This window comes from Cryptomeria japonica, chromosome 7, assembly GCF_030272615.1.
Source record: "Cryptomeria japonica chromosome 7, Sugi_1.0, whole genome shotgun sequence".
Lineage (NCBI taxonomy): Eukaryota > Viridiplantae > Streptophyta > Pinopsida > Cupressales > Cupressaceae > Cryptomeria > Cryptomeria japonica.
Window position 1 is genome coordinate 23,604,426 of NC_081411.1, and position 24,019 is coordinate 23,628,444.

General features: G+C 37.5%; 1 protein-coding gene across 1 annotated transcript in view; it reads right to left on the reverse strand.

The window, feature by feature from the left end:
- Positions 1-24,019, reverse strand: part of LOC131035320 (dolichol-phosphate mannosyltransferase subunit 1) — a 70,176-nt gene that overhangs the window by 26,729 nt on the left and 19,428 nt on the right. The window contains 1 exon segment of the mRNA XM_059208037.1: positions 8,095-8,331. Within this exon segment, the coding sequence (XP_059064020.1) occupies positions 8,095-8,204 (110 nt within the window). The 5' untranslated portion in view covers positions 8,205-8,331.

Sequence of the window (24,019 nt, forward strand, 5' to 3'; positions counted from 1 at the left end):
TCAACGACTCAGTTCTATTTTTGGCAAGCAGAGTTGTGCAGTTTAATGGACTTAGTCATTTATCATTTAAATGACTTAAGTTAACATTTTATATTATCGTCATATTCTATTGTTGAAATAATTGTTTTATTTTGGCGTCCTATTGGGGAAATACTTAGCAGGGACATTAGCCTATGGTTAGAGTAATTTTGATGCCACTATGGAGAGATAAGGGGTTGAATTAAAAGACAAATTTAACTTATATTATGACGCCCTTTATGCTTTTTAGCACCCACTTTGAAGATAAACTAATGTTTTATTAAAAAATTAAGTGGTCTTTTTCTTTTTGGCGCCCATACATGAGATGGAGTTTCATTTCATTTGGAAATGAATTTGAAGTGAATTTGGGAGAGATTTGTTCTATAAATACAGGGCTTGGGACTTCATTTGATCATCTCAGAGAAACTTATACCGTTATGTTATCGGATTGACTCCAAACATCTTCAAGGGTGAAAATCTCCTAGGGTTTTCGACAGACTTCGAGTGTGAGACATCACTCCTAGCTGTGATTAGATCTTCAAAATGCTTGGTTCGTTTTTTGTGGGTATCGTCTTGTTGGAAAGCTGATTGTTGGGTGTCTTCAACCTTTGAAGGGCACGTGATTCAACCTTTGAAGGGCGCGTGATTTTAGTGGAGTGTGTGTTTTTTCCAAGGAGACCGTACCATCTTGCTGGTCGTACCTTCCTTGCTGGCCGTACTTCCTTGGTGTGTTGTTGGGTGTGTTTTGGAGTGTTCTACATGGGTGTTTTTGGTGGTGTATTCAGCGTTTGTTAGTTCTTTTTGGCTTGTGCAAGTTTCCAGTGTTGCTAGAGCTTTGTTGGAGTGACTTCCTTGTGTGTGCTGAGGTTCGTGGTGGCTGTTGGTGGAGTTACAGCAGGCTGTTCTCTGTAACAACAGCTTGGTATAGTGATTTTTCTCTCTTGTACAGTTTTTCCTTGTTCTTGTGCTTCTCTCTCAGTTCAGTATCTGTATTGGCTTATATCTTCATATTCACATTCATCTTCTGTAATGATTTATTTGTAAAGCTAAATGGCAATACCATTAGCTATCGTTGTTTGCATCTCTCTTTGTAATTCCCACTGCACAAGTGGAAGAGGATGGCTTGGCCGCCTTCAGTATTTGTAATTCAATTGTAGTTTCGTCCTCCCACTGCACAAGCGGTTGAGTGATTCTTGTTTGTAATTGTCCTCCCGTTGTATAAGCGGTCGAGTTGAGATTGTTTAGTGGAAAGTCCTCCCGCTGTGATATGCAGTAGAGTGATTGCTTTTCTATTGTGTGGTGAGTTCCTGGCCGGTTTACCACCAGGAAGTGTTTTCTGCATTTCCATTACCCGTTGTAAAAGTGGAAGGGGTTGGCTTGCCACCCATTATTGTAATAAGCATTTTCAAAAGTTTGCATCTAACGATTCCCTGCCACCATATGCTCTCACCCTCCCAGCTTGGGCTTTCAGTGATCAAAAGGTGTAGGGTTTCTTTCAGCTGGTTTAGATTTCATTATTCTAACCCATATGGGTGTTGGCATGCTTGTAAAACTGTTAAAAAATCAAAGAAAAATTGTTGGGGATATTACAAAATTGTGATGTCTTATTAATAAGACAATTTTCTTAATCAGATTTCAAGAAGGCATCAGGGCAGGGGCATGACACATCCAATAAGATATTACAAATTTATGGGAGTTTCATCTCCTATATTATAGGAGAGGTCCCATAACAACTCCCTTACCTAGACAAAATGTTTAACAACTCATAATACAAACAAATACTTGCACAACTAATATTATATTATCCTACATTTTATATTCTAACAAACCATAACAAACCTAATGATGTAAAATTCCTAACACAAAATGGGTAAATATGCCTTGAAAAGTTCAAGGGTATGGTGTTTGGGGACAATCATTTAGGGTTTTTCAGGACAAAGAATCAACAAAATATGCCTTACAAGCTTCACCAATGCTAGAGTCGCTCTAGAATCACCACATCAACCTTAGAATCGTCTAAGTTCACCCTACAACGTTTTCAAACAAATCCTATTGCTACAAACTGCCCATCTGATTCCACAATCAATTTTGGGCCATACCCAATTCTGGTATAACTTGAACCTAGAAACCATCAATTTTCCAGCTGATTCAGCAACATAGCATAATGGAGACATGTGGGCACATCATCATAACTTGTCCACTTCCTATATGCAGCTAATGCTAATGCAATATATGCTATTATGATCCATTGATATTAACGAAAAAAGGTATATGAGGTGCTTGAAGATCAGATTGGTGATAAGAGTGATGTCGAGACATTCTAATATGTGGGGACCAATTCTTGTTAGCCCTCATATATTGTTGTCGGATTCTTGATCTCTATTTACAAGACAGGAGGAATAGATCATATTCTAAACATAAAACAAAGATGTCAAATTCGAATCAGGCACAAGTACATGGTATAGTACGGCAAAAAAAAATAGTTGGGTAGGTTTTGGGTAGATCCATACAAAAAAAAACATAAATATATACATATTTATTATTTGATATTTCCAGCCTTAATATAGGAATTCAATTTAGAATACCACATCATGCAGATGCTAAATAGAACTACCATAAATATTACAAAGACCGTACTGTATACTAATTCGATATATAAATTAATTTCAGAATTCAAAATCATTTCCAAATTTTAAAATGTTGTTACATGATTTATCACAACTGTAGAATAAATTAGTGTTGATGTGTTTTTTATGCACATGCGAACACAGAATAAAATACCAAGGTATCTTATCCTCTCTTGAACAAAGTTTCCTCGAATGCTGAAGATTTCGCCTAAGGATCATTCGAGAAGACTCCAAGGTTCTTGTATGTAGGGTCTCTACGTGTGGATAAGCTTTGTTGGTGTGATGTGATTTTGTTGGATTCACAAGGGGACTTACGTTTGATTGCCTGAATGTTTGATTTGCTGGAACTTGAGTCCTATCTACTACTCACCGGGGAGAATAAAAAAGAGAAAAAGATTGAGGGTTCAAGAAGTCTACTCTAAGACCTAGAATGCAAGAAGATAGATGAATGACTAGGTGGAGTCCTACTAGGTTGGGTCTCACCATCAGGTTGAACAATCCGACACCAACTCAGTGCAATCTTCTAAGGAACACTTCGAATATGTTCAAATCGTTACACCATCAGACACTAATCACCATTCAAGTTAATGCATGAACAATGTAAGTATAACAATTCGAGATTAAGCTCATTCAATACCAGTTGACCACGCAAGGCACACTTACAATCAGTAAGAGGCTAGTGGTATGGACTAGGCAGATTCCACACGAGTGCATTCAACAATTTCCTTCATTCAATCTAATCATTTACCATCTAACATGAAGATCCAACAAGAGACCATGCATATTGCAAAGAAACGACACATGTCACCATAACTTCAATGAAAAGGGAGTTCATTTACAATTTAGGCAACAATTTCTTGCCTTCTCCACCTAATCTACTCTAACTTCTATTCTATTCACTATTAATCATTAGCTATTCTAACCTCTATGAACTAACTATTAACCTTTACAAATGAAGAGCCGGAGCTTTATATAGAGAGCTCCTTACATTTAAATGGCTCTGATTGATTTACAATCAATGGCTAGGATTACAAGATAGAAACCCTAATTAGGGTTTGTTATAACAAACTCCTTTAGCCAATGATAAAATTACATTTCATGAGAATGGACCAATAGATGTCAGGGTTAGGTGCCTCGAAGTTTGTGCCATCACTGGTGAGTCAGATACATTGAATCTGGACGTGCTGACATGGACCAAATTGACTGGAGGAACCATGACTGGGATGCCACCTTGTCTGGCGTTTGTGCTTTGGTTGATCTTCTTCTGTCCTTGGTGTACTTAATATGGCGTACCTCCATGACTCTTGTGTTCGATGAGGCCTTTGAGGATAGCCTCGTCCATCACGTGCAACTCTTTGAACACTTTAAGTCTTTAACACTTTGAGTCTTCTTTTATGCGCTTGAAGTATCCTTGATGAATGATGGAACTGAAAAAGGTCGCCCCTATCCTGGCTTGATCTCCCTCGAACTTGATTTTGTTGTTCTGCAAAATAAACAAAAGATGATTAAGAATACATGATATATATTCATTCTAACATAGCATTTCTTACCTTAAATCGTCAATAAGAAGATATTAAGATCAACTCGCTTTGGACCCTCTCCAAGGATAGGACCTATAATGAAAATGCGCTCTGGATCCTCTCCAAGGACAGGACCTATAATGAGATTTTCGCTCTGGATCCTTCTCTCATGAAGACATTACATATTTGACCCTCAAAATGGCCTAAAAGAAGGATTTCGCTTTGGACTTTGACCAAGGACAAGACCTATAAGGAATTTCACTCTGGACCCTTTCGAAGGGTCAAGAGCGAAATTCCACATATCTAGACAAATCCTTCACATTTTGTGATCACAACTCACTCAAATGCATGCCTAGGGATACCTCTAAGTTCAATCAACCTCCATCAATGTTAGGCTTGACACAAAATTGGGAGCAAAAGAGATTTCAAGAATATTTGCTCTGGACCCTTTGGAAGGGTCAGGAGCGAAATTTGTGATTTAATCTTAATTCTATCATTTTCTTTGCTCCAAATCACTTCTCAAGGCAAGACTTAACAATTCTCTCCCAACAATGCCTTAGGAATCAAGATCTTGATCTCAAACATGAGCAAAAATAGAGGTTTTAGGAATTTCGCTCTGGACCCTTTGGAAGGGTCAGGAGCTAAATTTGCATTTTAGGCCTAAATCCTCCACCTTTTCACCCCTCAATTGCTTCCAAGGCATGATGGCATCCTAGCTAAGGCTTCAAGGCACAAAATTAGTTCAAATTTGAAACAAAGGGAGGATTCTATAAAATTTTGCTCTGGACCCTTTGGAAGGGTCAGGAGTGAATTTTGTCTTTTACCCTCAAATCCATCATTGCCTTCACTTTCATTCAGTTCTTAAGGCAAGAATATATTAGTCTTCCCTCAACTATGCCTTAGGAACTAAGATATTGACCTCAAACAAGGAAAAAATAGGTGTTTTAAGAAATTTCGCTCTCAACCCTTTGGAAGGGTCAGGAGCAAAATTTGCCATTTAGCTTTAATTCCATCATTTCCTTTGCTCCAATCCACCTTGCAAGGCAAATATGCATCAATCATCCCTCAACTCCACCATAGGGATAAGTTTCTTGATTTGAACAAGGAGGAAAATAGTGTTTTTAAGAAATTTCGCTCTGGACCCTTTGGAAAGGTCAGGAGCGAAATTCTTCCTTAGGATCAATTCACACTTCTTTTCTCCTTTCTTTGCCTTGTATTTAACTTGTCAAACCTCCTTCTATCACCATCACGTCAACTTGCTCTCAAAGTGGTGTTTATTTCATGGTTTTAGTGAGGAAATAAGCTCTCTCAAGAATTTCGCTCTAGACCCTTTGGAAGGGTCAAGAGCGAAATTCAAGCTTTAGGCTCAAATTGACTTCACCTCCAACTTTTCCCTATCAAAACAAGTGCTTTGCTTTCAAAAATGCATGGGACAAGGATTAGTTCATAGGTTTGGGCAAGGTAGAATGATTTATGGAGAAATTCGCTCTGGACCCTTTGGAAGGGTCAAGAGCGAATTTGCTCTTCTAGGCCCAATTTACCTTTTCTTCCACTTGGCTTTGCCTTAGACTTGATCCTTGATCCATTTCCTTCCATGTTCTTGCAAATTTGCCCAACCATTCAATGACTGAGGTGAAGACTTAGGTTATTTGGGAAATTTCGCTCTGGACCCTTTGGAAGGGTCAAGAGCGAAATTTTCATTTTAGCTCAAGTTTCATCCCTTTTTCACTCATCATGCTTTAAACTTGCCTTCTTGAATCCTCTCCTTGCCATACATGACCATAATTTGATGTCCTTAATGAAGAAATGAGCTATCAGGAGGATTTCGCTCTAGACCCTTTGGAAGGGTCAGGAGCTTGAAAAAATTCACTCTGGACCCTTTGGAAGGGTCGGGAGCAAATTTTACATTTATGCTCAAATTCCTTACCTTTTATCACTTCACTTCGCTTCACACAACAATTCTCTCTTCACTACGCCATAAAGACAAGGTTTATGAGGTAATTTGAGACCAAGAAGGGAGATATAAGGGAATTCGCTCTGGACCCTTTGGAAGGGTCAGGAGCGAAATTTAGGAATTAGCCTTAGATGCCACCCATACACTCAAATCTCTCCTTCATTCATGTTACTCTCACCTCAATACATGCTAACAAACCACCTTAAAGAAGTTCCTGGCTCAAAAAAATTGGATTACAAGGACATCTTAGCCATTTCGCCTAGGTACCTTTGGAAGGACAGCATCTATCCAAGAATTTCGCTCTCGACCCTTTGGAAGGGTCAGGAGCGAAATTCTTCCTTGGGCTCATTTTCCTTATTTTACTCATTCCAACTTGTTCACAAGGCAAAAATAGGTCATTCTTCACTCAGTCAAGATGTAGGGGCAAGCTTTGAGGTCTAGACTGGGAGTAAAAGAGGCTTCAAAGGAAATTCACTCAAATTCCTCATCACTTCCTTGACTAAATGCCCTAGGTCTCAAAAGGCAAGACTGCTAGCAAGATATAAGGACTTCCTCAAACTCAACCCAACCTTAAAACAAGAGCAAGGCCTGACCCAAGGAAGGCTTCCAACGAAAGCCTGACTTGGACCACCTACTGACCCACCTCAACTCAAGCAGAGTCTGCTATCTCAATGATCCCTCTGACAACTCTCCAATGCAAAGGCTAATAGCCAAGACCAGACAACCAAACAAAGAAAACTAACCCTAGAAAGCAAAAAGTAGGGGTCCCCATTTGCAATGTGGTGATGTGTGAATACGTCACAATAATTAGCTTATTGTTATATTTTAATAGAAGAATCCATTTTATTTCTTTACAAATATTCTATTTTAGATTTTTCAAAGGATTAATTTGTCCTACCATTAACATGATGTGGGAAATCCACACAACATATTTAAAAGGACATATTCACGTGAGATTTTGGCTTTATTAATTATTGTTTTATTATATGAAGAAATTTTTTTTAAGACAAAACCCAAACACCCACGATTCATATGCAAACAATGGTAACTTCTGAAAATAAATACCATAAATAGTATTTCTTCTGGTATACTGAACTTTTAATAAATGAGGTGTTCTTAAAAGCACCAATCCATATAAGTGCCAATAGACCATCAAATTACACACAGTGTTTTATCATTAAAAAATTAAATTAGAAGTTAAAAAAATGCACACTACAAATCTGAATTTTGAAGGTATCCCAACATTATTTATCATTTTTACTAAAGTCCTCTCCATGCTATGATCCAAGATTCACCCCAAACTAAAGGATAATTATGTTAAAGGAACACAATAGCCAAAACCATGTCAGCTGTTTGCTGTGGGCTAGGAAACTAAGTCATCAACTGTTTGAACACACCTCCTATCCTTTCCCTGTTCATGTCTCTCCTTTTGTTAGTGCAATGGCTTTCCTTGTTGCTGAATTTGACAAAAAAAATACACTTTCATTCTTACTTTTTCCCCATTGCTGCACTTGACACACAAAATGGGTAAATAAGCCTTGAAAAATTCAGGGGTAAAGTGTTTGGGGGCAGTCATGCAGGGTTTTGCAGGTCAAATAGTCAACAAAAAATGCCTTGAAAACTTCATCAATGCTGGAATCACTATGGAATCGTTACAAAATTGCCACATCAACCTCAGAATGCCCTGGTTTACCCTATCTGATTCCACAGTTGATTCCGACCCATAAACCATTCTGGTATGACTCATACCTGGAAACCATCATTTTTCCAGCCAATTTGGTAACATAGCATGAAATGGTGGGAAAACTTTCTTTAAGATTCTCTACTGAAAATAACATTTCCAGGCCCTCATTTTGAAGTTTATGCAATGGAGCCATGGGACAGATCATCAGAACTTATCCAATTCATACATGCAGCTGAAGCAAATGCAACATCTACCGCTGTGATTAATATAAGAAAAAGAAAAAAAAATTACCTGAGGTGCTTGAAGATGAGGTAGGTGACAAGAGCAATGTTGAGACGCTCATTATATGTAGGAATCAATATGCTGTACTTGTAAGATGATGGGTCTCCCTCTTTACCCATTTCTCCCACAAAAGGTATCAGTTAATCTTTTTCAAATGGATCTCCGGAGCAAATAATGCCTATGCAGAGAACTTCCCTTCACTGAAGTGAAAGTACTCCTCCAATTGACGCCCCTTTGCTCATTGCACTGAACAATTTTCACAATGGCAAAATCATTAAAAAAATAAAGCTACAAAATTTCCAAATCTCTATTAAGACTAACTTTTATAGGAACCACCACTCTGGCATTTTCCAAAGGGCAAGTTAATTTTCAGGATTGTACAAATTTCTCTATAATTTCTATTGTTAGTGGGAAACTCAAGTTTATAGGTGATGACCGCATCCCTATCCCCATACCCACATATTTTTGTGACTACATTTATATACAAATAGACCTACCCCTATTCATTTACTCAGCTATTGTAATGTCCCCTAATTAGTTATAGTCTAAATTATCTTAAATTTTCCCTAATCTGAAATAGGTAATTAAGTTTTAAGGGAGTACCTTTGTATACAGTTTTCCTGCAACAAAATTAGAGAACATATATGAAGTAATACTTAAAAATGAAATATGAATTATATTAAATGAAATTAAATCTGCTATATTAAAGACTGCTAGAATTATAATTGTTGGATATAATCAGATTATTATACTTCATAGATGAGATCAAATTATTATATAATGTCAGTTTGTAAGTCTGTTAGTAATCAATTCCTTCAGTCCATTAGTTGGATAGGGTGTCCAAGAAACCATCCCTCCTACGCCCAAGGGCAGAATACCATATCCCTCTTGGCTCCATGTGGCAGGTGGGCATCCATCATGGAGTGGCCTACCCAGCGAGGTGTTCTGTCACCGTTCCCCCTCATCTCAACTACCTTCTCTCTTAAGCCCAAGAGCAGATGCTTCACCCCTCTTGGCTCCATGTGGCAGGTGTTAGACATCCACTATGGAGTGGCGTACTTAAGAGAGAGCCCCGCATTTATAATGAACCATTTGTGGTATTCCAATGAAGTTATATTCATTCAATTCATTCCATTATGATAGTCAGTTATATAATTACCATATCGTATTATATTACATATTTACCCTGTATTGAATTATCATCACATTTCTGTTCATATTACATTACGTCAGTGTTAATCATTTACTGTTATTATCCTGTTATCATCAGTTTATTCCTTATACTGTTAGCATGAATTTACAGCATTACCGTACTTTGTGTAAACTGATTTTGAGTGTATTAAGATTTCTTAAATTTATGTGCAGAAATATATTTATATGTTATGTCCAGTAGTACTGTTATTTTAATGCTGTTCAAATATAACTTGCCCCTTTAACTTAATAGTATATTAACAGTCATAAATTTGATTAAGATCATACGTTTAGTTCATATTCATTTATACACCTGTCTGGATGTAATATATTGACTGGAGTATGCTTTATACTAATTTCAGATATCCACGTACCTGGTCGCTGGTTCCAACTGCTTCTTTTTTCCTTATTTCCGGCTTCAATGATTCTTCCGTGCCTTTTCCTTTGTGTCTGGATTGCTGTTCCGTTCCTTGCTCTCTACCTTATATCCCCCGATTGGCACAGGGAGGGAGGTATTTATTCTACCCCCTCCATCGTGGTGAAAGGCCACGATGATTCATTGGGTAGCAATTTCTCCCAATGAAGGGTTGCTACCTTTTAACTCCACGGGACCCACCATGTGCTGATGTGGGAGTCATACCGTTTAAGGGAGTCTATCAGAACTTTAAGAAAGTTTGCCAATATTAAGTACTTAAACAATGGCATCGGGACTTTGACAAATATAATATATATTTTAATAAAATGCATCATTCCATATTGTTAGTGTACACTGTATATAATGTATATTATTAATATATATATTATTACACCATTTTAATACAATGTACATTATAATAACATTATTCGATACATTATTAATATAATAACATTATCCAAAATATAAAATGTAAATTAATAGTATGATATCTTTTTTAAATATCAATGTAATATAGTATAATATAATTTTAACATATTATATGACGAAAATTATATTAATTATTCCTGCTATAAATGGGGGGACATGACAGCTATCCTACTTTATAGGTGTCCCTGTCCCATACCTATACCCAAACCCCTACATCTATGGGTAACTATGATAAATTTCATTTATCATTGGCACATTGAATCTAAACAAAAGCCACCTAGTGGATAGCTCCTGTCAGTATCAGATGTTAATTTTAAGAGAATGTAATAGAAATTGTTATATATTGTATCTTCTTTCAGAGTGCATTGAAATAAGAATTCTCAGGCTTTAGCATTAAGATACAGGCTTTTGAAATATATATGCATGTAAGTTTGTTTTATGGCCATTGTCAATCAACCATTGCTCAACATAAAATAAAGTTTGGATTTTTTACCAATGTTTTCTAATATTAATGCTAATGAGAAACTATGTTGTGTACCCTAACAAGAGGACAGTCTCTACTTATGAATATTAGAATAATATTAGTATATCTTAATTAATGGTCAATATTGTATATTTAGGGTATTTTTAATTTCTTTAGTTTGTTTCTAATTCTGGCTTCTCTGAACGATTGTTTTGATAAAGAAACATCGTCTAATGTAATTGCTCTATGAACTCTCGTTTATTTGTAAATATTAAATAACAATGCATTTTACCAAATCTTCATGGTATCAAAGCAGGTAGAAATGTTTTTGAAAATTTATAATTCTAAATTTTCTCATGGGATTTTTTTAATGAAAATTGTTCAAAGTTTTTTCGGTTCTAAAGGTGTCGTGCGACATGCATCCTTTCTCACCTATGTAACCTGAGGGTTTTTCGCATATGTTATCCTTAACGGCGATGGGATTTTTTTTACCCGCGCAACCCTTCCTCTGTGCAACGGAACTGAGAATTGCAACGCAATTTTTATTGTCGATTGGTGTTTTCGCATGGCATTTTTCTTCCTGCTTGTGTCTCTATGTTGCATCGTGATGGTAGGATTCTTCTTCAGCGGAATTCTTCCACGCGTTTTTTTCAATTTCTTCCTACCTCTATGTCGCAATTTTATCTTTTGCTAGCAACTGTGTTTTACCCATGCGACTTTTGTTTGTGCGAGAAAGGATTTCACAAATCGTGCGACGACTCTTGATCTGTGCACGACGAACTCCCAACCCGTGCGTTGGCATTTTTCGCCTGTGTTTGTGTCATGTTTTTTGATAGGATTTTGTCGGCAACTTCCCTCTCCATATGCACACCATTACAATCCGTGGCTGGCCCTCTGTTTTTTGCATCTAGGGCTCATGTTTGTGCCACCTAGGGTTTCTGGTTTTCATCTAGGGTTTAAATTTGACCCTTTATATTTTTTGCAGCCAAGGCATCTACAGAACCCCATTGTCTAAGTTGTGCTAGCTCCTTGAAATGCAACTCAGGGTCCTTGGTGTCAAACCTCTCGATCAATTGTTCTGTAAACTCAACAGAGGAAGTAATTTGTCCATGTCCCATAGTCACCATGCCATGGTGCCACCACTCGTGCAACTCCATCAGGGTGAATAGCGGCATATTTAATGGCTTCTTCTTTAGGCATAGGATTAAGCTAAAGGTAAGTGTCCACCTTTCGAACCCAAGCTCGTGTTGTAGTTTTTCCGTAAGTGTCATAATATGGTAGAGACAACTTCCCTACTTTCTTCTTCAAGTCATAGTTTTGGTTCCTGTCCCTTGCACGAGGCATATGTCTCATCCTCACATCTATGTAGTCACGTAGAGATATAGCTGCCTGAAAATCCTATCCTCCACTCTCCCAGTCTCTCCTAAACTGATCCCGTAGATCTATAATTTGTGGCTCAACAATTGGCTGTGCTGGAACTCTAGGTGGAAAGGTAGGCAAAAGACGCCTAGAACTCACTGTCTTGGTGGGTTGTGTTACTTGCTCAAAATTATCACCCATTTGTCCTCCTCCATTTCCTCCATTTCCATTATGTCCACCATTGTTGCCTCCATTATTTCCACCATTTTACCCATTATTACCCCCTTGTTGATTGTTACCTACATTATGTCCACCACCCAAATTATTCACATTGATACCCATCTGTCATGCTATCATCTGTGTCAACAAGTCCAACCACTAATTTTGTTGTTGTTCTCTATGTTCTGCTAACTGCTGCCACCCTTGTACCAGCATATCTAATAGCTGTATAAACCTCTCCTCACCCGAATCTCTTCTCTCACCCATATTTTTAACTAGAAAAGGACCACCTATTTCTTCAATTACGGGTGGATCTTCTGGCTCTACTCTGGTCTAATTGTTAAGGTCTAAGCTACCGGTACTTCACATTTTCCCCCCAAATCCGGATACGATACGTATCGGGTTCGGATTTGCCCTGGAATCCCTGTGGATTCAGACAGGGTACTAATTTTTTCCTCCTGAAACGTATCCGTTTTTGGAGTCACGATTCCCGACGCATCCGATGTAGACGTGGCGATTCCATAGGGTTTTTTTGACGAATCCGCATCGGTCATAAATTTCGAGGGTTTTTTCACGGGTCGAATCATGTCGTTTAACGTTTTAAACCCTAAACCAAAGCCAAAAGTTAAAAAACGTGAAACCATTCCACGCCACACACAGTGAAAAAGGAAAACCGAAAAACGGAGGTGAGAGGAGGCGCGACGGCACAGAGGTGAGAGGAGGTGCTACGACAGGAGGCGCAACGGCACAGAGGTGAGAGGAGGTGCGACGACGGCACAAAGGAGGCGAGACAGGAGGTGCCAAGGCAGGACGGCGACGGCCGACGACCAGCCCCCATTCTTTCTGGCGCATCCTCCATTTTTTCGGGCTTCCCCTGCAGGTTTTCTCTTATAAATTTTATTACAGTTTGTTAAAAAATTTATCATAGTTTGTTAAATTTTATTGTAGTTTTTAAAAAATTTATTAGTTTGTTAAATTTTATTATAGCTTATTTAATAGTTTGTTTAATAGTTTGTTAAATTGTTTGTTAAATGAAAACAAACAAACTAATAAAAATATAATTTTTCATTTTTAAATAATAAAACTATTTTCAATTTTGCTAGTTAATAATAATAATTATTATAAATATGAATATTTTAAAATATTCATATTTATAATAATTATTATTATTAACTAGCAAAATTGAAAATAGTTTTATTATTTAAAAATGAAAAATTATATTTTTATTAGTTTGTTTGTTTTCATTTAACAAACAATTTAACAAACTATAATAAATTTTGTAATTAAAAATTTAAATTTAATTACTTTCATTTTAAATAAATTATTAAATTTAATTTTATATATTTAACATTTAGAATCTATTGTTTACTATTAAATATTAATAATTATTTTTTAATTTGTTGTAGAAATCATAATGGCAACGACTACTAGCTCTACTCCTCAAAGCTCTACTCCTCAACGGACTTTCAAAACTGACCCAAATTCACCTTTATGGAAATATGTCAAAATAATAGACCAAGTAAAAGGTGGTGGAACATTTTTATGGATATGCAACTTCTATAGTGCGAAAAAAACTAGCTCCTACAGTTGTGTCAAAGCCCATTTTTGTGCCATTCCCCAACAAGGAATCAAACCATGTCTAGGAAAGGATGGAAATGGGATGTCACCTCAAGAAATAGCAGGATATATTAGAGAGCAAGAGGAAGCAGATGCAAGAGTTGGTCGTGCCTCAAACCATCCTTTGTTGATAGGAAGAGGAAGTAGATCAAAGAGGCCCCCTACTTCTCCATCTTATATCGATTTTCCTGATATCGTGGTAGAAAGCCACCCATTCTTGGACCCAATTAGTGAAGAACCTGTTATTGTGAAGAGAAGCAGGGGACCATTAGAGAGAGCATTTAAGAATGATGCTAAAGAGATTGCAGATCAATCCGTTGGAAGATGTCTATATGCAAACGGTTTGTCATTTAATGTGGTACGATCACCATATTGATAGGATATGTTGAGAAAGGTAAATGAGCCTCCACAAGGGTACACAGGGCCAGGTTATGAGAAGGTACATAGCACCTTACTAGCAAAGGACGTAAAAAACATAGACAATGCATTGGCTCCCATTAGAAATTCATGGAAACAAACGGGGGTGTCCATCATTTCAGATGGATGGAAGGATACCAAAAATCGGCTATTAATTAATGTAATTGCAGTGTGCCCTAAAGGGGCAATGTTTCTGAAAGTTGTGGATTGTGAGGGACGGGTGAAGGATGCACAATTTATTGCTAACATCCTTATACAATGCATTCAGGATGTGGGACCTCAAAATGTTGTCCAAGTAATAACGGACAATGCAAAGAATTGTAGAGCTGCAGGTATGTTGATTGAGACACAGTTTGAACACATATTTTGGACACCTTGTGCTGTCCACTCTCTCAACCTCATGCTACAAAAGATAGGCAGAAAAATACATTGGATCAAACAAATTTATGTTGAGGCTGAAGAGATCCAAATGTTCATCACAAACCATAACATGTCACAGGCAATTTTCAGATCATTTTCACAGTTGGAGTTGCTAAAGGTAATTGAAACACTTCAATTTTTAAAATCTACATTTCACTTTGATGGTTACTTAATTTTTATTTTTTTATCATGTCTTCTTTGTATTCTAATTTTTATTTTTAATTTTTGAATCGGTTGTCGAGACTCGATTTGCATCCAATGACAAACATCTTGAGGCGACTTGTGAAGGTGCGACAACCACTTGCTGGCATGGTAATTAGTCAAAGTTGGTCCCTATGGAGGCAATCCAATACTGAGAGGGCAGCAAATGTAAAGCGCATGATCCTAGATGACACTTGGTATGATCGAGTGGAATATCTTTTGAGTTTCACTGAGCCCATCATGAGTATGATCCGTTATACTGACATGGATCACCCATGTTTGGGAGAGGTATATGATGGCATTGACTCGATGATGAGAAAATGAAAGCCATCATCAATGCAAAAGAGCAAGATCCCGAAGAAACTTTCTTCAAAGAGGTACAATCAATTTGTGTTGAGTGGTGGAACAAAATGACCACCCCACTACATCTTCTTGCATTTGCATTGACTCCCAAATTTTATAGTGATTAAATGCTTGCTAAGCCATCAAGGGTACCACCATATAGAGATTCAGAAGTCAGTGAAGGGTGTAGGACAGCACTTACTAAACTCTTCCCCGATTCTGAAATGAAGGATTTAATGACAAGTGAGTTTGCTGATTTTGTAGCCTCCAATGGTCAAAGTGTTTCCGCTCTCGGTGACAAGTATAAAAAGGATTCTCATGCTTGGTGGTACCTCAATGGCCATACATCACCAAACCTTCAAACTCTTGCAATCAAAGTTTTATCGCAAGTAAGTTTCTTAATTTTTATTGCTCTCTAAATTTAGATTTTTTACTATTTTATAATTGTCACCCTCTCACTTTGTGTCAATTATTCAATAGGTTGCTCGTTCCTCTTCATCTGAGCAAAATTGGAGCACACACTCCTTTATCCACTTAGTGAAACGCAACCGACTGGCAGCAAGTAAGGCGGAAGAGCTCGTTTATGTGCATTCAAACTTGCGCCTTCTTACTCATAAACAAAATGAGTATAAGGATGGGAGCACAAAGTTTTGGGATGTAGATCCAGAGCGAACTGATTTGGATTTTTCAGCTGCCACACAATCTTTACTTTCTGGTGAGTCTGATAGCCAATGTGCTGCTAGTGCAAGTGGCAGTGAGGCTGCATGTGGTTCCAGTACTCTACCTACATCATCTAATGTCAATGATGATGTTGATCTTGATCTTCCTAGTGACCCATATGATGCTATTGCTGATTATTAGTTGTGTTATTTTATTGTTGAATGGTTGAGCCAATGAACAATGAATTCGATATCTATCATAACATTCAAAGTTTGACAAATGGATATTTCATATTAGATTAGACTTACAGTAAATTTGTAATTTTGTTATAGTTATATCAATATGAATCATATATGATAGTTCCAAGTTTTGTTTAGCATATGGATGATATGTGGGATTCTAAATTTAATTTTTGTTTCTACTTATTAGACTGTATATATGTATATATTTATGATTTTTACTTTTTTTGTACGGACGTACCCATATGTACCCAGCCCCCCCTAAAAAAATTGCCGTACCAGCGTACCATGCCCACGTACCCGTACCCGTACCAGCAACTTAGGTTAAGGTTATTGTTGGATCTATTTCTCTTGAAATAATACTGATGATGCATGAGTTTTTAGACCCTCAGGTTGGCAGAATCTTCGGCTCTGATACCATTGTAGTAGGCTGCCCTATCTGAAGAAGAAGAATGACTGATTTTTTTTCTTTTCCTCTGTGGACTATGGTTAAGTTGAACCTGGTGCGTTTGTTTTGTTTGCTTTTTGCATTCATTCAATTTCTAGCATATTCATGCATAGTGAATTTAACAACCAATAACTAATCAAAAGAACATTGATAGCCATTGTACAGTACTGCTGTACTTTAAAATCAGAGCAATTAGACAGTATAAATGAAATGATTCTTTAATTTCCCAGCATTACACTATCTCAATATTGTTTTGTTTTGTTTTTTTCCTTTGAACACAGTACAAAACTTCTTATTCGGTACACAATAGTCAAATATAAATCTGCATGAGTTCAGATAAAGAAACTGTTAATGTCTGCAAGATCCACACTTCCACAAACAGCAGCTCCTTCAAAAACCACGACCCATCCATTCATTACAAGTCCATACCATGGCGCTGATATAATTGGATGTGCACAGGCTGGACGTTACCAACCCACATACCCCTGCCGCACTCCCCAATCTCCAACTCTAATCAGCAGGGATGATTATCATACAGTGATTATAGTCTCAGTCTGATCATACATGTATATTACAGTTCCAATCTGATTATACAATGGCAGTGGCCGCAAATTCATATGTGCAGCGATCTTGATAGTTATCACAGTTGTCATTGAATTCATATTGAACAAGATAATAATATCTAAACCAAGGAGAATGATAATAAGGATTTGTAAGTATGAATATCAAAGGCTAAGCAAGACAGAAAAAACAGATTATATTTAATAATGAGTGCAGCCCTCTATTCATATTTATATTTAAAAAAATAAATAAAGTAAATTAGTTTGAGTCTGTTTTATGAGGATCAGTCCCTCATGCTGGCACCCCACTTTGCGCATTAAAAGAATTACAAATAAACTATTTATGGGACCCACCTGCTTATGTTAGAGCCCCCTGTTGATGTTTTTTTAGCACAATCGAACACACAATAAAATACCAAATGTATTCTATCCTCTCTTGATCAAAATCTTCTTGGATGCTAAATGATGTGATCAATTAAGATGACTCCAAGGTTTCTATAGTCAAGTCATGACATGTGGATAGCTCAATTAGTTGATGTGATTGCTGGTAATCCAAGGGGCCTTGCATACTTCTTAAGAGATGGATGCCTAGACCTCAAGGAATGCTTTTTTCGAATGATATGCAACGAAGCTTTCCTACTTACTGCTACTTCTAATGGTTTGATAAAGAAAATGCAAAAGTTGAGGGTTGAGAGATACTAAGCTACTCCTAAGAATGCAAGGGTGAAGGATGACTTTGGATGAAACTCTATTAGTCTTTGCTTCAACATACAAGAACTCCACAAAGGCTAATGCGATCTTCTAAGGAAATTAGATGATTTTCAAATTATTACCAAACATTGGCACCATTAATTAAATGCATTATCAACGATTGAATAACAATTGAACTAAAGCACTTTCAAAGATTCCAATTGACCACACAAAGCGAATTTGCAATCAACAAACTGCTAGTGGTATGGATTAAGAGTTTCACCATGAATCATACACAACATTCTATCATTCAACTTAAATACTTAAACTAATTTCAAAGCTTGATTTGAGAAGATGAATAAGCATGCAAACACTTCAAGGATTGAATAGAAACACCACAATTCAATGTCTTTATTAATCCAATAGCAAAAATAGCAACAATTTTTCAAGTCTCTCCTCTAATCCCCTAAAAATGAAAATGAGTGGGAGTTATATAGTTCTCCCAAATATGACAAATGGCCAAGATTGAATGAAGATCAAGGGCCAAGATTTTGCCACCTAAACCCTAATTAAAGTTTGATATAATCAAAACCTATCTATATAAACATGATCAGGCACATTAGCCATTTGGCACAAATTACAAGGAGGAAATCTCCAATAAGAAAACACCATCGCCACATAGGATCACAGCAAGTTGTCATCTAGAATTTTGTTCCCCTTTTCCTTTTCTCTTTTGGCGAATTCAATGAACCTTGTCGTCATGCATTCAATTTTAGTTGTTGGAGCTGCTGGCAGGTTCTTCAATTGCTCTTCTAGATAGATAACTTCTTCAAAGGCGGAGACGAAAGTAGTATCCCATCCAAGCTCGTAATCCCTTGTCTTGTAGACAAGTACCATGAGTGCATGTATGTCATCTAGCTGCTCTTTTGTGATCAACCCATCAATTCCGTGGAAAATGACTTTTATCTTTCTTCCAACTCGTTGGTATCTTTGTGCATTCCGACGTCTATCTCCTTTTCAAGAATGATTTGTACTACTTCCACAATCTTGTCATGAATAGGGTGGATTGCTTCATCAACTTGATTGCAGCCATTATTGATATCCTCATAAATAACCTTTCTCATGCGAAGCAAGCTTCCCCAATGCAGAAAGCCCGGTGACTGTCCATCCTTCAATATCCCTTCTTTCACCAAAATTTGCTTAGGTGTTTTCCTCATTTCTTGCAAGACGGGGATAGTGATGTCCCTAGTGTAGACAAAAGTATCAAATGCTGCCATGAGAGCTTGAGTTCTCCCAAGAACTTTTGTATCTCTATCAAGTATCTTAATTATATCTCTTACGAATTTATCAGCCTTCTTGAAGGATTTGTCTATCCAAGCATCCATTAGTTGTGCTGAATTCCTTATTTTCTCCACACGATTCATTGATTCTGGAGGAAGCAAAGGTGGTGGTGTAACCGATGGATCATGTTGCCTTAATGGCTCCTTGAATTACTGGAAATAATTTCTCCATGCACTTCTCTCTCCAGTTTCTTATTATTTTCTACTTTCATCGTAAGTATATCATGAACTGTTTTCACTTAATCATTCATATCACCCAATGCTTGCTTAATGGTAGGCGGACCCAAATCAATAGTTTCCACATCATACTCTTCTGCTGTGATATCACCTTCAAATTTATCAACCATTGGAGTAGCGATTTGTATCACTCGAGAACCTGTATTTTCCCTTATCACTTTAGACATCTTTGTTGCTTTCTTCCTTTCAGTGATTTCTCGAGTCCAATTTAGGAGACTATCCAAGTCACCCAATGGTTCTTCATCTACTGCTATTACTTCTTTGGCAAGCCTCTCTTTAAGCCATGTCGAGATAGAGGATCTTCCTTCTCCTACTTGTGTTTCTTCGAGCAATTGTTCATCTCTAGGAGGAGAAGTTGTCTCATCACTATCTTCTCCTTCATCTTCATCACTCACTTGAATGTGGGGAACGGGATCTTCTTGGTCTTGTAATTGTTTTCCTTTGTCTTTCTTTTCACTTCTATCATTTTGGATTGTTGATTCCATTGATTCATTCACCTCATGACTCAAATTCTTTTCAAGTCTTTGATTTTTGTGGCCTTTATCTAGATGCATCTCTTCTTCATGCCAAGAAGTACTAGTAGAAGGATGACCGGAATTTGACTTATGCCTTTTACGTGATGATCCTTTTTCCTCATGATTCTCCTTCCTCTTGGAACCTTTGGGATGAGCTGAGCTGATCGGGTGGCGCTTCCACCTGCACTCACACCACCTTCATTATCCTCTAACAATCCTGCTCTTCTTGCTAAGTCAAATGTTAATTGCACATTCTGTTCTTTTAGCTTTTCATGTTGGATATCTACCCATTTGCATGTATAGGCCAAGACTTGCCTCATCAAGTCTTTCAAATCTGTGATTTCCACCTTGGTCCAATTGACCTTTACCTCCTTGTCTTTCTATCAAGGCTTTCTATTAAGCTTAATTCACAGTCACTGATACAAGCAATTCAGTCTACTAGTACATGGATATGTTAGATGGTAGATGCTAGAGTGTAGATATTTATATGGTAGACGTAAAGTTGCCTGATAAGTGGTGTGTGTGGAGTGCCCTGCATGGGAAATGTTCAATACAGGGTGTTAAACTTCTATAGATTGTTGGCTTAATCATGGGTAGCTGAATTGTCAAAGTAAAGCAACTATTTTTTAATTAAGTACTCAAAATATTAAAAAAAACTCTTAAACCTGGTTAATTTATTTACCATGAAAAAAAATTAGAAATATTAGAAATCATTTACTTTAATCAGTTGGTAAATATGTCGTTCAGTTTTTTCTGGAACTAACTCCATGTGTAAATTGTTCCCCTACATTTCAAATCATTCTCGTGGATGCATCTTTACAGGACTTTTTAGAAAGAAGTCAACAATTAATTGGAGGATATGTATTTTGTACAAATGACCCATTATGTTCTTTAGGTAGAAATAAATTTACATTTCCAAATGGATATACCAATATATGTTGGCATTGTGTTGTCATTGATGTCAATCGGTATTGTTGTCATTGATGTTAACCGGTGAGTGATGTGTTGGCATTGTATTGTTGCCAACCGGTAAGGATGTGACCGGTAAGAAAGCAGGGTTGAACAAATAAGAATATGCAATGCAACCGGTATGCAATTTGAGGACTAGCAGCAGGACTCCCACCAGTTAAAGATGTTGTCACAAGATGAAGAGAAGACTGACAGAGAGTGTGCTGCCTCATGATAGCAAGTAAGACATGTGGGAAGGTTACCGGGTTATATGTCTGATTGATGTTGTGTCTGCTCAAACAGGGAAGTCATGTTGGTGCAATACCGGAAGCAGAGAGCACAATATGATGACAACCATTCCCACCAGTTATTGGCCAGCAGGTGACAAGGATCCACTTCCACCGGTAAGTGGTAATACTGAGCTTATCACCCAACATGCATGGAATGCATTATAACTCTCTGGGATAGGTCAATCAAGAAACATAAGGCAAGTGATTGAAGACTCATACCGGATGATCAAGGTGGAACATAAAGATGACTCACGTGTATGAGATCAAAGATATGTACCGGATCAACAAGAGAAGGCATGATGAGCTACCAAGACAAAAAAGGTAGGATAAGGAGTGATGAGTTTGCCACTTTGGCAAACCAGTTGAGAAGAGGTTCGAGCTAATGAAGGAGAAGTACCTTAGCCCTATAGATATAGAGTTACACCAAGAGGCAAAAGTGTGTTACTGGGATGCAGATGGAGAACAGTTGGAGATTGAAGGCATGGAGTCATCAAGGGTGTCACCAGTATGCAGGCAAGAGTGTTGTCCACCAGTAAACATATCTACTGGTATGCTAGAAGATCAGATGGAGATTGATGTTGCCATGGTTGGACATAGCTGAAGATTGTTGACATAGTGATCCTATGGATGTTACCAGTATGTAGACATGAGTGTAGTCAACCGGTAGGCGAGCAAAAGAGACAAAGTGAAGAGCTCCTATCAGATGGACATGTGTCTGAGTTTGGTGACTGGGCAAATGTGATCCAAACGGCAAAACAAAGAAGAGATGGCATGAAGGTTGGCAGGTAAATGTATAACCGGTAGGGAAGTTGAACCGATAGATAAACACCGGTAGTGTGTTGGTCGGTGACTATGCTTAAACCGACACAATGGACTGAGCTGAGGTGGATACCGACAAAGAGGACACATGGACTTGTTGTGACCATTTCACACATCGCCCCATTGCAAATGGGGACCCCTGCGTTTTGCTTTCTAGGGTTTGTTTTCTAGGTCTTTTAGGGTTTTGTCTGTTAGCCTTTAACTTTCGAGTGTCACCAAGGGGATCACCTGGATAGCAGGTTCTGCTTGAGTGAGGTCAAGTTGATGAGTGATGAAGTCTGGAATGTCCTGATCCTGAAATTTGGCTAAGTCTGGAATGCCCTGATCCTGAAATTTGGCTAAGTCTGTGTTGACATGTATTTTGTACACAATCAAACACAGAATAAAATACCCAAGGGTACCTTATCCTCTCTTGAATAAAGCCTCTGATTGCTGAAGATGTCGCAAAAAAGGATCAATCAGGATGACTCCAAGGTTCTTTGATGTAGGGTCTCTACATGTGGATAAGCATCAGTGGTCGTTGTGAATGCTGTTTCATCAAGGGGCCTTACGTTCCGTATTGCAGGAATAGAATTTCCTAAAACTAACAAGTTCTCAAAAGGATCAAAAGGTGGGGTTTGCAGAGATGAATTCTAATCTAAACCTAAGAATGATTCAATGTAGGCTAGACTTGGTAAGATTCTACCAATTTCAGTATTGCCAAGGAATAACAACTCTACTGAAATTGATGCGATCTTCTAAGGTGACTAATGATTTTTTTTCAATTCATCAAGAATCATAGACACTACCATGAAGGTACATATCAATAGTTCAATAATGATTGAAGGTTTAAGCAATCCAAATATTTCCAGTTGACCACACAAGGCGTCCTTACAATCAGCAAGAAGCTAGTGGTTTGGAACGTGAACCTCACCAAAGATCAAGCTCAACACTTAGTCCTTCAAATTTAAATACTACTTCAATCAAGAATGATTCAAGAAAGTAAGCAACCATGAAAGTAGCCACAATAATTGCAATAAAACACCATAACTTCAATATAAGCTAGTGGTTTGGAACGTGAACCTCACCAAAGATCAAGCTCAACACTTAGTCCTTCAAATTTAATTACTACTTCAATCAAGAATGATTCAAGAAAGTAAGCAACCATGAAAGTAGCCACAATAATTGCAATAAAACACCATAACTTCAATATTTTATTGATCTCAAAGCCAAAATAGACAACAATTGCTTGAAATTCTCTCTTCAATGCTCAATCTTGCTACAAAATAACTTCTAACTATCTGACTCTAATATCTATTTCTCCTCTTAATCTCTCATTCTAATCTTACTACTTCACAAATGAAAATGAGTGAGGGTATATATAGCATCCTCAATTACAATGAACGGCCCAGATCAAAAGAAGATCAACGGCTGAGATTCTGACACCTAAACCCTAATTAGGGTTTATTACAAAAAGTTCCCCTTTTATTGAACAATATTAAATGCATAGCCAAATATTTAATTGGCACAAAAATCTAGGAAACATAGACCAATGATAATTAAGGTGCCACATCATCTATAACAACCTCTCTTCTAGAACCTTGTTCCTTTTCCAATGCTCCTTCTTAGCATATGCAATGAATCTGGATACAATTCCTTCAATCTCAGCAATAGGAATCTCGGGAAGATTCCTCATTTGTTCCTCCAAGTGAATAACTTGATCGAAGGCCTTGAGAAGAGCTACATCCCATCCAGGTTCGAGTTCCTTGATTTTCTCAATCAGGAGCATAGTAGCGAACATTTGATCCCTTTGCTCATCTGTGATAATATTCTCATCTTTGCAAAAGATGACCTTAGCCTTCTCTTCCAACTCTTGAAGATTCACATCTGTCTCATCTTCAATCCTTCTGCCAAGAACAGAACATAACACCTCAAACACCTTGTCCTAAATTGGATGGATGACCTCCTCAACTTGATTGCATTTGGTGCTAATGTCTTCGAAAAGAACTTCATCTGGAGTAGAGTTGACCACTGGAGTAAATTATGAGCTCCTCCATCCATTATCTTTTCCTCCAAAGTAAAATTTATTGGTACGTTCTGATCTCTCAACTTTTGATGTTGTATATCTACCCATTT